The 12,467-nt window shown below is 30.8% G+C and overlaps 1 protein-coding gene across 1 annotated transcript in view; it reads right to left on the reverse strand.

Annotated features, from left to right (window-relative positions):
* The window catches only part of LOC126741885 (uncharacterized), a 151,855-nt gene continuing 139,388 nt past the window's right edge, over window positions 1-12,467 (reverse strand). The window contains exon 11 of the mRNA XM_050448350.1: window positions 1-1,084. Coding sequence (XP_050304307.1) covers window positions 894-1,084 — 191 coding nt within the window. The 3' untranslated portion in view covers window positions 1-893. The remainder of the gene's footprint in view (window positions 1,085-12,467) is intronic.

The following is a 12,467-nucleotide window of genomic DNA, read 5'->3' on the forward strand; positions in this document are numbered from 1 at the left end:
TAATATTTAAATTATTTTAATAATATTAAAAAATTACAATTATTTTGGAGAAAATAAATGAATCTGCAACAAATGTAAGTTAGGTTAGGCCACAGAGTAGAACAAATATTAATAACATTTTATATAAAAAATATAACGTAACATTTCTAAAATAAAATTAATACGTAAATAAAAATGTCTTTTCTTTTTAAATCTTAGAGTCAATCATTCATTTTTCAAAAATATGTTAGTTTTAAATTTAGTAAATTCACATTTCGACAACAATAAATAGTTTATTTTTATTATTAGGTACTAAGACTTTTAATTTCAACAATTTAATATGCTTTTGTAAAAAACACATTAATATGCCAAAAAACGTATATACAAATAAAACTAAACACACCTAAATAAAACATATCGTTAAATTATCTTTTTCACAATTATACCGAATAATTTTATAATGGTTAAAGTATGTATACACAAAAATTTAAATGTCCTAACTCCCATCACAATATTGTTAAGAATTCCAGTAGTGTACCAAACAATTAATACATCCGTCTATTACGCCACTGGGATTATTGGAGTGGGTACAGTAATAATTCGAATAACAGTAATAATATCAATAAATGCCCTAGCTAAAATGTAAATTTTTTTTATAATATAATTTTTTCCTATAAAAATCAAACCCAGCTCTGCTAAAATCTGTTTTATCAAAATATTATCGAAAAAGTTTATTGAGCGCCTATTCGTAGACTGTCAGCATATTTTGCGTTTAAAATCTATGACTCTTTTAAGAATAATATACTTGTAGTAACATCCAAAAGAGTATTTTCTGAAAACCCATTTTGTATAAGAAAGTCATCTTATTATATTACCTAAAACTAAGGAAACATCGGTGTGTTTTGACTTAAAAATCATAAGCAGACGTCTCGATCATGTTGACAACCATCATCAGGTTCTTCCGCATGGTGTTTAAGTAAGGGACTTCCATCAGTTATTTTCGTTTTGCTTCCTTTTTGGCTGCCTCTTCCAGAAGGAAAAGTAGGGGCCAGAGGGCCGCAAGGAGTGCAGGGAGCTGAACGAGAAATCCATCTTTTAGAGAAAACTGTAACAAATAAATGTTTGAGTAAATAATTTTAAAAACTTATGCGATTATGAGAAACAAGAATCATTTTATCAGTTATGTTTAGTGTGCAGGGCTTAAAAAAAATTATACAAAGTTTGTTATACTATGTGACACTTTGTAGACGTATATTGTACAATATTATTATCTAGTATTAGATTTTTAAATTCCACTTTTTTCAATTTATATTTTTTTAAGTGATTTATCTTTTCGTTTTCAGAAACGTTAATTTGTTTTTTAAATCATAACTGTTAGATGACGCCACGGTACAATAGTGCAACCGGGACATATTTTTTGGTATTTTTTTAACGATTTACTCCTCTTTCTGATTCAGTTAATAATTTACGAAATGATTTTTAAATAGCGTCACAAGCAGGTACTCATTCTGAAACAAGTAAAAATTTTCAATGATGTATGTTATCATTAATCTTGTCCCGAAAATGATAACATCGTTAGCGAAACACGTGTCGAGATTAAAAATAAAGAGTTTTGGTTAGTGGTAAAACTGTCTCGTAATTTGAGCATCACACCAAAGGTTCCACCCTAGGACTAACACTATGATAAAAAAAATTCTCTCAATCATGCTGCATCACTTAAATCAGTTTCTCAGTGCAAGTGTAATTAGGTCGTTGTTTAAAAAAATTAAGATTTTAATTTTTAAGATTAAAAATTATAGTTTTAATCTTCTCCCGAAAATCCGAAGATGCTAACACCGTTAGCGAAATACGTGTCGAGATTAAAAATAAAGAGTTTTGGTTAGTGGTAAGACTCTCTCGTAATTTATCATAGTGTTGTAAAACTCGTGACTAAATTTTTGAAAACGGGCTATTTACTTTCGCCGAGGAGCATTTAAGCAAAATGTATTATATAGTTTTGGAGTAAATAGTCCGATTTTCGCTGCTCTGATTTTTCGCGACCAAAACGGTGGTGCATTACGCTTTAGACCGAATAAAGCATTAGTATAACGATAATCATCCTTTTTTAATAAAAATACTATGCCTGACATAAATGTACTAAATGCACACATATCTCTAAAAACTTCGTTTTTTCAAGAAAAAAAAATTAGAACCATCATAAAATAAAGTAAATTTTTATTTAATAAAAATATTGATATATTATTAATTGTTAAAAGATAATATGTGATGGAATCTAAGAAACAATGAAAAGTTCTTAAAATCTGTAAAAATATTTTCAAATCAATTTTTCACATAGAAAATAATTGTTTATAAAGTTAAAAAAAAAACACTTTTCAAATATTCAGATGATTCCAAAATCCGAATAAAGTTCTTTATTGATTCTTTACAACATTTTTTAAGACAGCCCATTTTTCTGTCATAGTTTCTGCGATGCCAATACAAGCATTATTTAAATGACCAACACTATATTTAATAATAATGAATGAGCTGCACCGTGTACAAGTTTCCTCACATTGGAAGCCAAATTCCACTAGTAGTCCTCGTCTCAGAAGATGAAGTTCGTCCAAATAACAACTATCTTAACAACCCTAACCTTCTACTCCTCTTAGTCGGGCCAGCTTTTCGTCTGGCTAACACAGTTGGTTGAACGTGTTCTGCTGCTCTAGATCGATTTCTTATATCAATGTTAGTTCCGAACGAACTTTAATAAGTATCCCAAGCTCCTCTATGCTGGACATTGTTATGCAATTGTTAAACACATCGATTAATTCTAGCAAATAAATACCTCTAATGGCAATTAGGGTACCGCCAACCGCCGTTTGGTAATGTTTTTATTGTGAAAACCAATTAATGGAGAAAGGTATTAGCATAAGTTTTTCCATTTACAACGAATATTAAAGGATTCCTATTTTTTGAGACAGTTTCCAATGCAGTAGGTATTTGAATTTGTTTTCTTTATTCATATTACTGTTATCAGTAAGACGTATTTTTAAGAGTGCATAAAACTCCAGTTTTTAATTTTCTAATTAATATTTTTATTAGGACGAGTAAAAGGTCTATTGGGCTCTTCGATTTAATGAAAAATCTGGCAACGCGTAGTTGCGTTTGGACCGAGTAAGAAATGTACCGCGTTTTAGTAAAATTTGGCAAAATGTTCCAGCGTTTGAGAATCGCGACCAAACAGAGTAAAGAAAATCGCACTATTAACTATGTAATAGTACATCTACATTTTATCGGAAAAGTCAAATAGAACAATAACATTGTTTTAGCGTAAAAAATATAATAATAAAGCTATGACTTCGTTGAAGGACGACTCTACTGAAATATAGAAAAAAACCAAAGACCATTATCCTACGAGTGGCCGTCTTATTTTAAAAAAAACTAATATATTAACCAAGATGTACCTTACCAACGGAGTAATAGGATGCGAATGTATTATAACAAATAATAACTAAGAATTTACTAAAGCAAAACAATTATCCTGCTTCCTTTAAGAATAAAATTTTTAGAAATTTTAATATAAATAAACAGGTTTATTCTTCTACAGAACATAAATCAGTAAAGTATTTTAAGTTTCCGTACATCAAAGCACTTTCTGAAAGTAATAATAATAATAATAATTAATAATTAATAATAATAATAATAATAATAATAATAATAATAATAATAATAATAATAATAATAATAATAATAATAATAATAATAATAATAATAATAATAATAATAATAATAATAATAATAATAATAATAATAATAATAATAATAATAATAATAATAATAATAATAATAATAAACAATTTATTACTTTTCATAAACAAGTACAAAATACAATATAAAAATAAAGAAATACACAATGTCTATGAAAAATAAAAGGCCGTGTTATGACAGTATTCTGGTACGCAGACCAGATACTGTTTAGGCGCTCTCTAAAAAAATGTAAAAAATATGACATTAAAAAAATTTGCTCTACAACCAGTACCAATATTTGAAATTACAGATCATAACAGTTGAAACTAAAAAATACAAAAACACATTCAGCGACATCACATAAAAAATTAAAATCAAAATAAAAGACCAACTTTATCTACTGACGTAAAAACAGAATGTCTTTAGTATTTCTTTGAAAAGTAGAACAGGCCAGATCAAATGATGTAATCTTTAAGGAATTCAAACTGGAAGCTAAATTATATGAAAAGCTTCGTTTAAAAAGTTTTTTTCTGTGTCGAGGAATAGTAAGAAGATGTAAATTGCGTAAGTTACGATTATTGTTATAAATTCTAAAATCTGCTCTAATCATACAAGTATTGGGGAGATTTAAATTTTATTACCTTGTAGCTTAACGAAATGAAGTGTAGTTTTCTGCGGTTATACATATTAAGCCAGCCGATGTCTATAAGCTTATGAGAGATTCGATTTCTGCGACGTATCCCAAAAATAAGGCGAAGGCACGCATTTTGTATTTTCTGAATTCTACGAGAATCAAACTGATCCAAACATGGACCATATACTGTGTCACAGTGGTTAAAGTTGGATAGCACTAGGGAGTCACATAGATGTTTTTTTAATTTTTTATTTAAAAATTTTCTTTAATTATAAATAAGTTTAAGAGCACCATAGGCTTTTCGGAGCTTTTCTGTGACATGCTCATGAAACCGAAGATCAGAGTCAATAACAAGTCCCAATGATTTGGACGTGTTAGTTAATGGAATGGTGACGTTGTTAATTTGTATATTAGGCTCGTTGTGAACTCTCAATCTATTATTTTTATCTCCTCCAAATACAGTAACGGATGATTTTGAAGGGTTTATCTTTAGATCGTGACACGTTGAGATTGCTATTATACTTTTTAAATCCAAATTTATATTTCTATTGGCAATTTCTGTATTATTTAGGTGAAAGTGAAGATAGAGTTGGGTGTCTTCATACAAATGGTAGCTACAAAATTTTAAATAATCTTTAAATCGACATATATAAATTGTGTAGAACAATGGCCCTAGGATACTTCCCTGAGAAACACCTACTGAGAAAGGTGCTGAGTTAGATTTTATACCATTCAAAATGATCTGCTGGCTGCGATTACCAAAAAATAATAAAAAAAAATATGTTATTGCATGTCTTAAAAATCCTATATAACTTAAAATTGATAATAAAATCCTATGATTAATTAAGTCGAATGCCTTTGTGTAGTCAAGTAAAATTAAAGCAATAAACTCCCCTTGATCCCACGCTCGGAAAATGTCATCTGCCACGTCAGCCATAACCGTAGCACAGCTATATCCTTGACGAAACCCTGATTGTTTGAGTGGCAAAATTTCATGACTGTTCAAAAATACTCGAGCTTGATTATTTGCAACTTTTTCGAGAATTTTAGAAAGAACGGGAAGAATGCTTATTGATCGAAGATCTTCAAGTTCCTTTGGTTGAGCTATTTTGGCCAAAGGCGTGACTAAGACGTGTTTCCACTTTTTGGAAATACTGAATTTTTCAGACATTCGTTTATTATGTGAAGCACAAAGGGGACAATAAATGGACAACAAATCTGAACTAATATAATAATAAGCACATCACTATAAGCTTTACTTTTTATGGAAAGAATAATCCTTATTAACTCGATTTCGGTTATTTCTTTCAATTGAAAAGCATGTTCAAAATTTTAAACTAAATTATTATCATAAAACTGCAGCAGATTCTGTTTTGCTTGATATGGGTTAGTACAGTTCTAGGTAAAAAAATTATTAATTAAGTTTATATCACATAATTTTGAAGGAATGTTCTTTTGTCTATTTTTAACAACATTAAGTTTTTTCAGTTCTGCCCAGGTTTCCCTACTTGATAAATTGGAATTAAATTTTGTTCGTAAAAATGCTTTTTTCTCATTACGAATAGCTGCCGTCGTGAAATTGCGCAATTGCTTATAATAATCATAGTCCGCTGGGTGTCTTGTAGTTTTAAAGTAACCTAACGCTCTATTTCATAATTTCTGAAGAAGCCTTATATTTTCAGTTATCCAGGGAGCGTATTTATAGTTGCGATTGCGTTTAAAGGTTTTAATAGGTACATGTATGTCAAAAAGAGCTAGCATGGTTGCAGTGAAAAATTCCACTTTTTCGTTGATATCACGCAACTCATAAATATGTGCCCATGGCAATGATTCGAGATCGTATTGAAAATTATTAAGATTTATTTTATTGAAAGAACGAAAAGTAAATACCACTGGATGCTGCTCTTCAATTTGAAATTTAAATTTTAGAAACACGGGAAAATGATCAGAAAGATGTACATTGTGTACTCCGGCCTCTTGTATGCATTCAATATTTATAAATATTAAATCAATTAAGGATACTGAAGCAGGGTTTATATGAGTTGGTTCATTTATTACTTGGGTAAGGCCAAATGTGTCCATTATTGACTCGCGTTTAGTAATATCTAAAAATTTTAGAAAATCAATGTTAAAATCACCAGTACATACAATATTCTCAGATAGAGTATATAAGTTAGCCAAAATATTCTTTAAATGCAAATAGAATTGGTCTATATTGGAATTTGGTGGTCTGTAGACATTTCCTATAACAGCATTATCATTACGTGACTTAATCCTAATCCAAATACATTCAATAAAATCAAGTGATAACGTACTCACAATTTCAAAAGAAATATTAGATTTTATGTAGAAGGCCACTCCACCACCACGTCTGCCCAGCCTATCACATCTAGAAATATTGTAGCCTTTAACACAAATATCTGAACTATCTATACTTGGGTACAACCAAGTTTCTGTCACCCCAACAATGTCCGAATCAACATCAAAAACATAATTTTTAAAACTTGCAAAGTTAGCATGTAAGGAACGTATGTTAGTATGAGAAACAATAAGGGACATTTTAATAGAAAACCTTAGTGAGAATTTAAAAAAAAATACGACAATAGACCAAAATATTCAAACACTTGAAACATTTAGAATACTTAAAATACTTTAAAAATCTACCCTAAACCTACCTAAAAAACTGTCTTAATTAATTAGAAGGAAGTGTCTAGTTTTTATCTGACACCTTATTACATTTATTACTACTTACACTTCCACTTCTAAGGGTTCTTTTTAGGGGATGATTAGGATTCTTGCTATCGCTACTAGAAGTTTTCCGTTTAGGAGTCGGATACGGTGGTGGTCGTTGAAACTTAAGACGTGATAGCTGCGTAGCTTCTTCCTTTTTCAGGTCTTCCGGGGTCCTGCTTTGTCCGTTTATGAATAACACTTTATTCCTAATGTATGCCTCCTTGTTGTTTTCTTTCGCTATTTTTATGTGTCTATAAAGAAGTTTATGTTCGGCTTGTTCCTGATCGGTGCGATCGTGATTTATATAAATTTGTGTCCCCTTTAATTTCTTAGAATTCTTAAGAATTTCTTTTTTCAAAAGGTAGTTCACCACCTCTAATCAAGCTGCTGGATACTATTGAGCTGAGGGTTGACCTAAACAAAAGAAATTTCTTACATCAGAAAATCGGCATTCAACAATATCGGCAATAATATCCAAACAAGTACCAAGGTCCGAGATTTCGTCCTTGCCCTCTTCAAGACCGTGAATAATCAATTTGTATCTTTTTGACTCTCTTTCAACTTTATTCAGATTTTCTTTAAGCTGTTCCTCTACCTTAAGGGCTTTGTTTTCCTCTTTAACTTTTAATAAATCCTCCAATAGCTCTTTTCTTAATAATTTTAATTTTTCGGCGATCTCAGGCTTCTGCTCTCTTGCTGGATTTTTTATTTCTTCGTTGCTACTTACTAAGCTCTGTATTAAATCAATAAGAGACTTATTCTCCTTAATTTGCAAAACCAAAAAACCAACAACAAAAATAATGCAATATATTTAACAAATCCTTTAGTGTATGGTTTGCTATACTAGTGTAAATCTATGTAACTGCAATTCCAACAGCAGAACAATAGCCAAATACCAGGGATTATTCAGCGTTTAGCTTATTTATATTATTTTATGTACATTTAAATAATGGTTTCCCAAAATATAAGATTAGTTATGGGTAAATTCAATATGTACATATGGTTTCAATGATCCCATATATAAAGGCTGCCAAGTTTCATAAATTAAAACTCACTATTTTTGATGACTTTGAAGATTTTCTTTGACTACCAATTTTTAATGCTCACTTACTTAAGCTGACTATACACCATAGTAGTGTAAGAAAGTATAAGAAACACTTTCCTAGAAAAAGCACCAAATATTAAACTTGCATTTTATAATACAAAATTAATAGGCTATCAATAAAAAAAATAATAATCTATTTTCACTAAACTAAAGGACCCTATCGCTAAAAAACTATCTTCTAATTTAGTTTTGCAGGGTTCTCTGTTGTAAAGAACTATGATAAGAGTTATATTGCACACACTAGACAATATATCAAAAACAGAATAAGCCAGCACAAGTACGATTGCAATATCATCAATAAAGACAAAAAGGAGCATACGGCTTTAGCAAAAAATCATTTTTCATTGGGTCACAGTTTCGATTTTTGCGAAAGTTAAGATCTTAGTTAGGGAAGATAATTTTTTCAAGCAAAAGGTCTCTGAAATGTTATTCATTCATATTAACGATACAGTATATTGTAGAACATACACCCAAAACCTTAGTACCCAATATAATCAACTACTGTACCAATATAAATATGACATTATATCAAAAATGTCCGATAAAATCTCGCTAATAACATTTCGGCAGTTATTGGTATCACTGGTGCATAGCTCGATGGATTTTAACAAGTTAACTGCCACGTGAATCAAGTGTGTCTCACAGGTAGCATATTAGTTTATGCCACGTGAATCAGCCGCGATTCACAGGAAAACTATTGTAATTATACCTGTAGCTCGCCGGTGATTCTCAGTAGCCATATAAATCAATGGTAATTTAAAAAGCGTGGCCTGGCGTATACAATGTAATGATTAGCACACGAAATTTTTGTATAAATGGCGTTAAATGCAAGGCTTTTTAATTTTTGTCAAACAAAAACAAAATTTATTTTTGAAGATATTTTTATTAGGAAAAATTAAAGACTTTTTTAGAAGATTAAAGTACAGACTAGGTATACAAGATACACAGTTTTTAAAAGCATAAAAATAATTATTCTTTTAAGCAGACATGACACTCGGTGAAACAAGTCACGCAGTAGTACTTATCGCACTGAATGCACTTCCATCTAGTTTGTACAGAATTTTTAGCTGTCACAGACCTGCCCTTTTCTTGGGATATTTTGGAATAACAAAAGCAGCATCTCCGCCGGTTAGCAGTACCGACGTCTTCCAAAATATGTTTCACTCGATTTGCGTTTATTTGTGAATCTCTTCGCTCATTTTGGTTTTCTTGGGAAAGATGTAAAAGGGATGTAGCAAATTCTTCTCTAAATGCTGCTATTGTCATTTTTTATCCACTTACTACCCTAAACAATATGTAAGCATTTACCATAGCCGCTCCCAAAAGCAATTCCACTGCAATTTTTCGGTCCCATTTAATTCCCTTTCTCAAAGCTGAGGAATATGCTATGATTTGGTCCGATAAATCGATAAAAGCTTTACATGTATTATAGTCAGCAACGACATCTGGCTTCTCTATATCCGCAGTACACCGTGTTGGTACTTTGATCATTTGACCAGTATGCTTGGTATGTAAAAACGGAATGTCCTTGCCATTTTGTAATTACAACTCCTGTATTACTCTCTTGACTATATGCTTTACCTTTCTTTAGTTTTTTTTTTATAAGATCTATTGGATTATTTTTACGATTTTTTCTAAGCGTACCTACTAAATGAGCTTTTCTTTCTAGTAACTTGTGAGCCAGCTCCATACTTGTGTAGTAGTTATCTACGTAAATGCACCACCTACAGTCCAAAAGTGGTTCGCAAAGGTTCATAACAACGTTAGTTGGCACGCTTGATCCATCTATTTTTTCCTTGCCACAATATATTTTCAGATCATAAGTATATCCTCCTTCAATAATTTGTATAACTTCACGCCGAACCTATGCCGTTTATTCTTGATGTATTGCATGAAAGCCAGCCTTCCGCGAAAAGGGACAAGCGTTTCATCAACGCACGCATATTTGCTCTTTGGGAATATTGAAATTTGGTTTACATAAATTTTCTTTTTGGACCAATAGCCAATTTAGGTGCACGAAGTAAGCCCATCCAAATTTGAAGACCGTTAAAAGTTATAATCTCCTCAGGATTAGTATCTTTCCATTTATTTATACGGAACCATTTTAAAATTGTTGATTCTTTTTTCGGCGCAGTGAAACGATTAGTTTTCGTTACAATGTTACTTACAACATTGTCATCCACTATCAGCTTGAAAAAAAAAACAGGAGGCTTATCAATGTGTTGAAATAATTGATTTACAATACCACTTTCAGGAATATCAACTGGAAAGTTCTTTAGGTATTGTCCAGTCACTTCTTGCCACATCAATCTTGGAACAAGTTCCTCATCATCTGAACTATCTAACTGAAACTGCTGAATAACTGCCTCTATGGTCTCCGAAATTGCGTCATTTTTATTTACGTTTTGGAAAAATGGTGGACCATTAGCTCTGTTAAGAAGTTGCGTATTGGAACTTTCTTCACCAACATCTGGGAATCCTAATGAAGTGCGCATGTTTATTATTTTCTTCTTTTTTACTAATGGCTCATTGCTATTTTCCGAACTACATGAAGATGATGAAGGCGAACTATCAGGTTCATATTCATCTGAGGATTCTCCGAAAGGATCGGGCTCTTCATCAGAAAATATCTCCTTCATCAGCTTTTGAAGACGTTGCTGTTCTTTGTTATGTAAAGCACAACACTCCATAATGTTTGCTTATTTCATCACTGGGCATAAGCTGATTATTTAAACAAAAATAGGTATGTATGTATGTACATCTTAACACTACCCTTTACTGTACATATTTGAAATTTTCATTTAATGTTTTAAATTAATTAATTTATTTATTTATTTGTTTATTTAATTGTAAACTAGTCCTTAATCTGCGACACTTTTTTCCATAATGGCTCTATGATTACTTCAAGAAGACTTTTCCTAAGAAACAAGCAAAAGTAGAGTTCGTATTGTCATTTCCGATAATATTGCTTCTTAAAAAATTTTATTAAAATATGATTATTTTTTTTTAATATAGTTTAACAAGTTTCTTCTCTGACTACTAAGATATTAACACAAAATAATTCCAATAGCACATATTTTTTTTTAAATAATTATAACAAGTATTGTTTTTTTGTTACATCAATTTTAAAATACCATAAAGGGAAATGAAAGAGATTTTTTAATTCGATAAAAAAATTCTCTACGGAAATAAAAATACTTTATTAGTCTAAAATAATACTACTCTTAGCTCTTCTTTTAAAATTGTATTAAAAATGCTTATACGAGATCAGAGACTACGCACTCAAGAGTTTTTCAAATTGTATTTATTTAAAAATATTAAAAAAATTATAAGAAGAATTTCATGAAATGTGTTTACGGTACTCGGTCTAAATTGTGCAAAATTTTATTAACATACTTCATTCTTTCTTAGCAAAGGGTTAATTTTTAAAATCTGTAAGAGTTTAGTCACATAAGGGCACATCCATTAAGCCCAATCAGATGTTTGTTAGAAGGTCGAATGGTAACTCTGGTATTTCCATTGCTGAGCTGTTTGCCGCCCATTATCTGTTTATAATATAAATGCTAGTAATGTATCCTGCAATTAAAAATTATAATTTGATACTGATTATTTACGTAAATTCAACTTAGCATAATCTGGAAAGAAGCTCCAAAATTGTTGAATCCTGGTGGAGTCTGATCATATCTCAAACAGATTTTTAACCGCTTCTTCGCACTTGATTATTAATCAGTTCGACATAAACTGGAAGTTATCACGTATCTCTCAAATCTTAAAATCTGGTAATAAGAATTTACTCTGAAATAATTATTCTATCAACATCTTATCTTAAGCTTTTGGAAGTGGTAGACATTGGTAAAGCAGTCCAAGACTAATTTTCAAACTTCTACTGCCTTTATTTTAAATTTAGCACTACCTTACTGATATGTAAACTATTAATCAGTTCTGGCTCGCATACAGTATTAACATACTTCATCCTTACATCCTACTAGCTTAGGGTTAATTGTTGAAATTTTACAGAAAACGCATTAGGGCTATCCAAAACTACACATCACTAAAGGTTCTCTAAACGTGTTCAAATGTAAAAAAAATATGCTAATGGTAATAGAAATAAGCCTATGCTAGCTCAAAAAGACCAAGGGTTTCCTAAACTGTAATAATATAAAAATTAGTTTTTATAGCAAGAACTGCGTCATGGTGGTTAGTTTTTGACCATGCACAAGTTGTATTTAGAATATACAGGGTGTCCGGAAAGTCAACGATAATACTGAAGGGGTGATAGAGCAACTCATC

Source organism: Anthonomus grandis, chromosome 11 (assembly GCF_022605725.1).
Source record: "Anthonomus grandis grandis chromosome 11, icAntGran1.3, whole genome shotgun sequence".
NCBI lineage: Eukaryota > Metazoa > Arthropoda > Insecta > Coleoptera > Curculionidae > Anthonomus > Anthonomus grandis.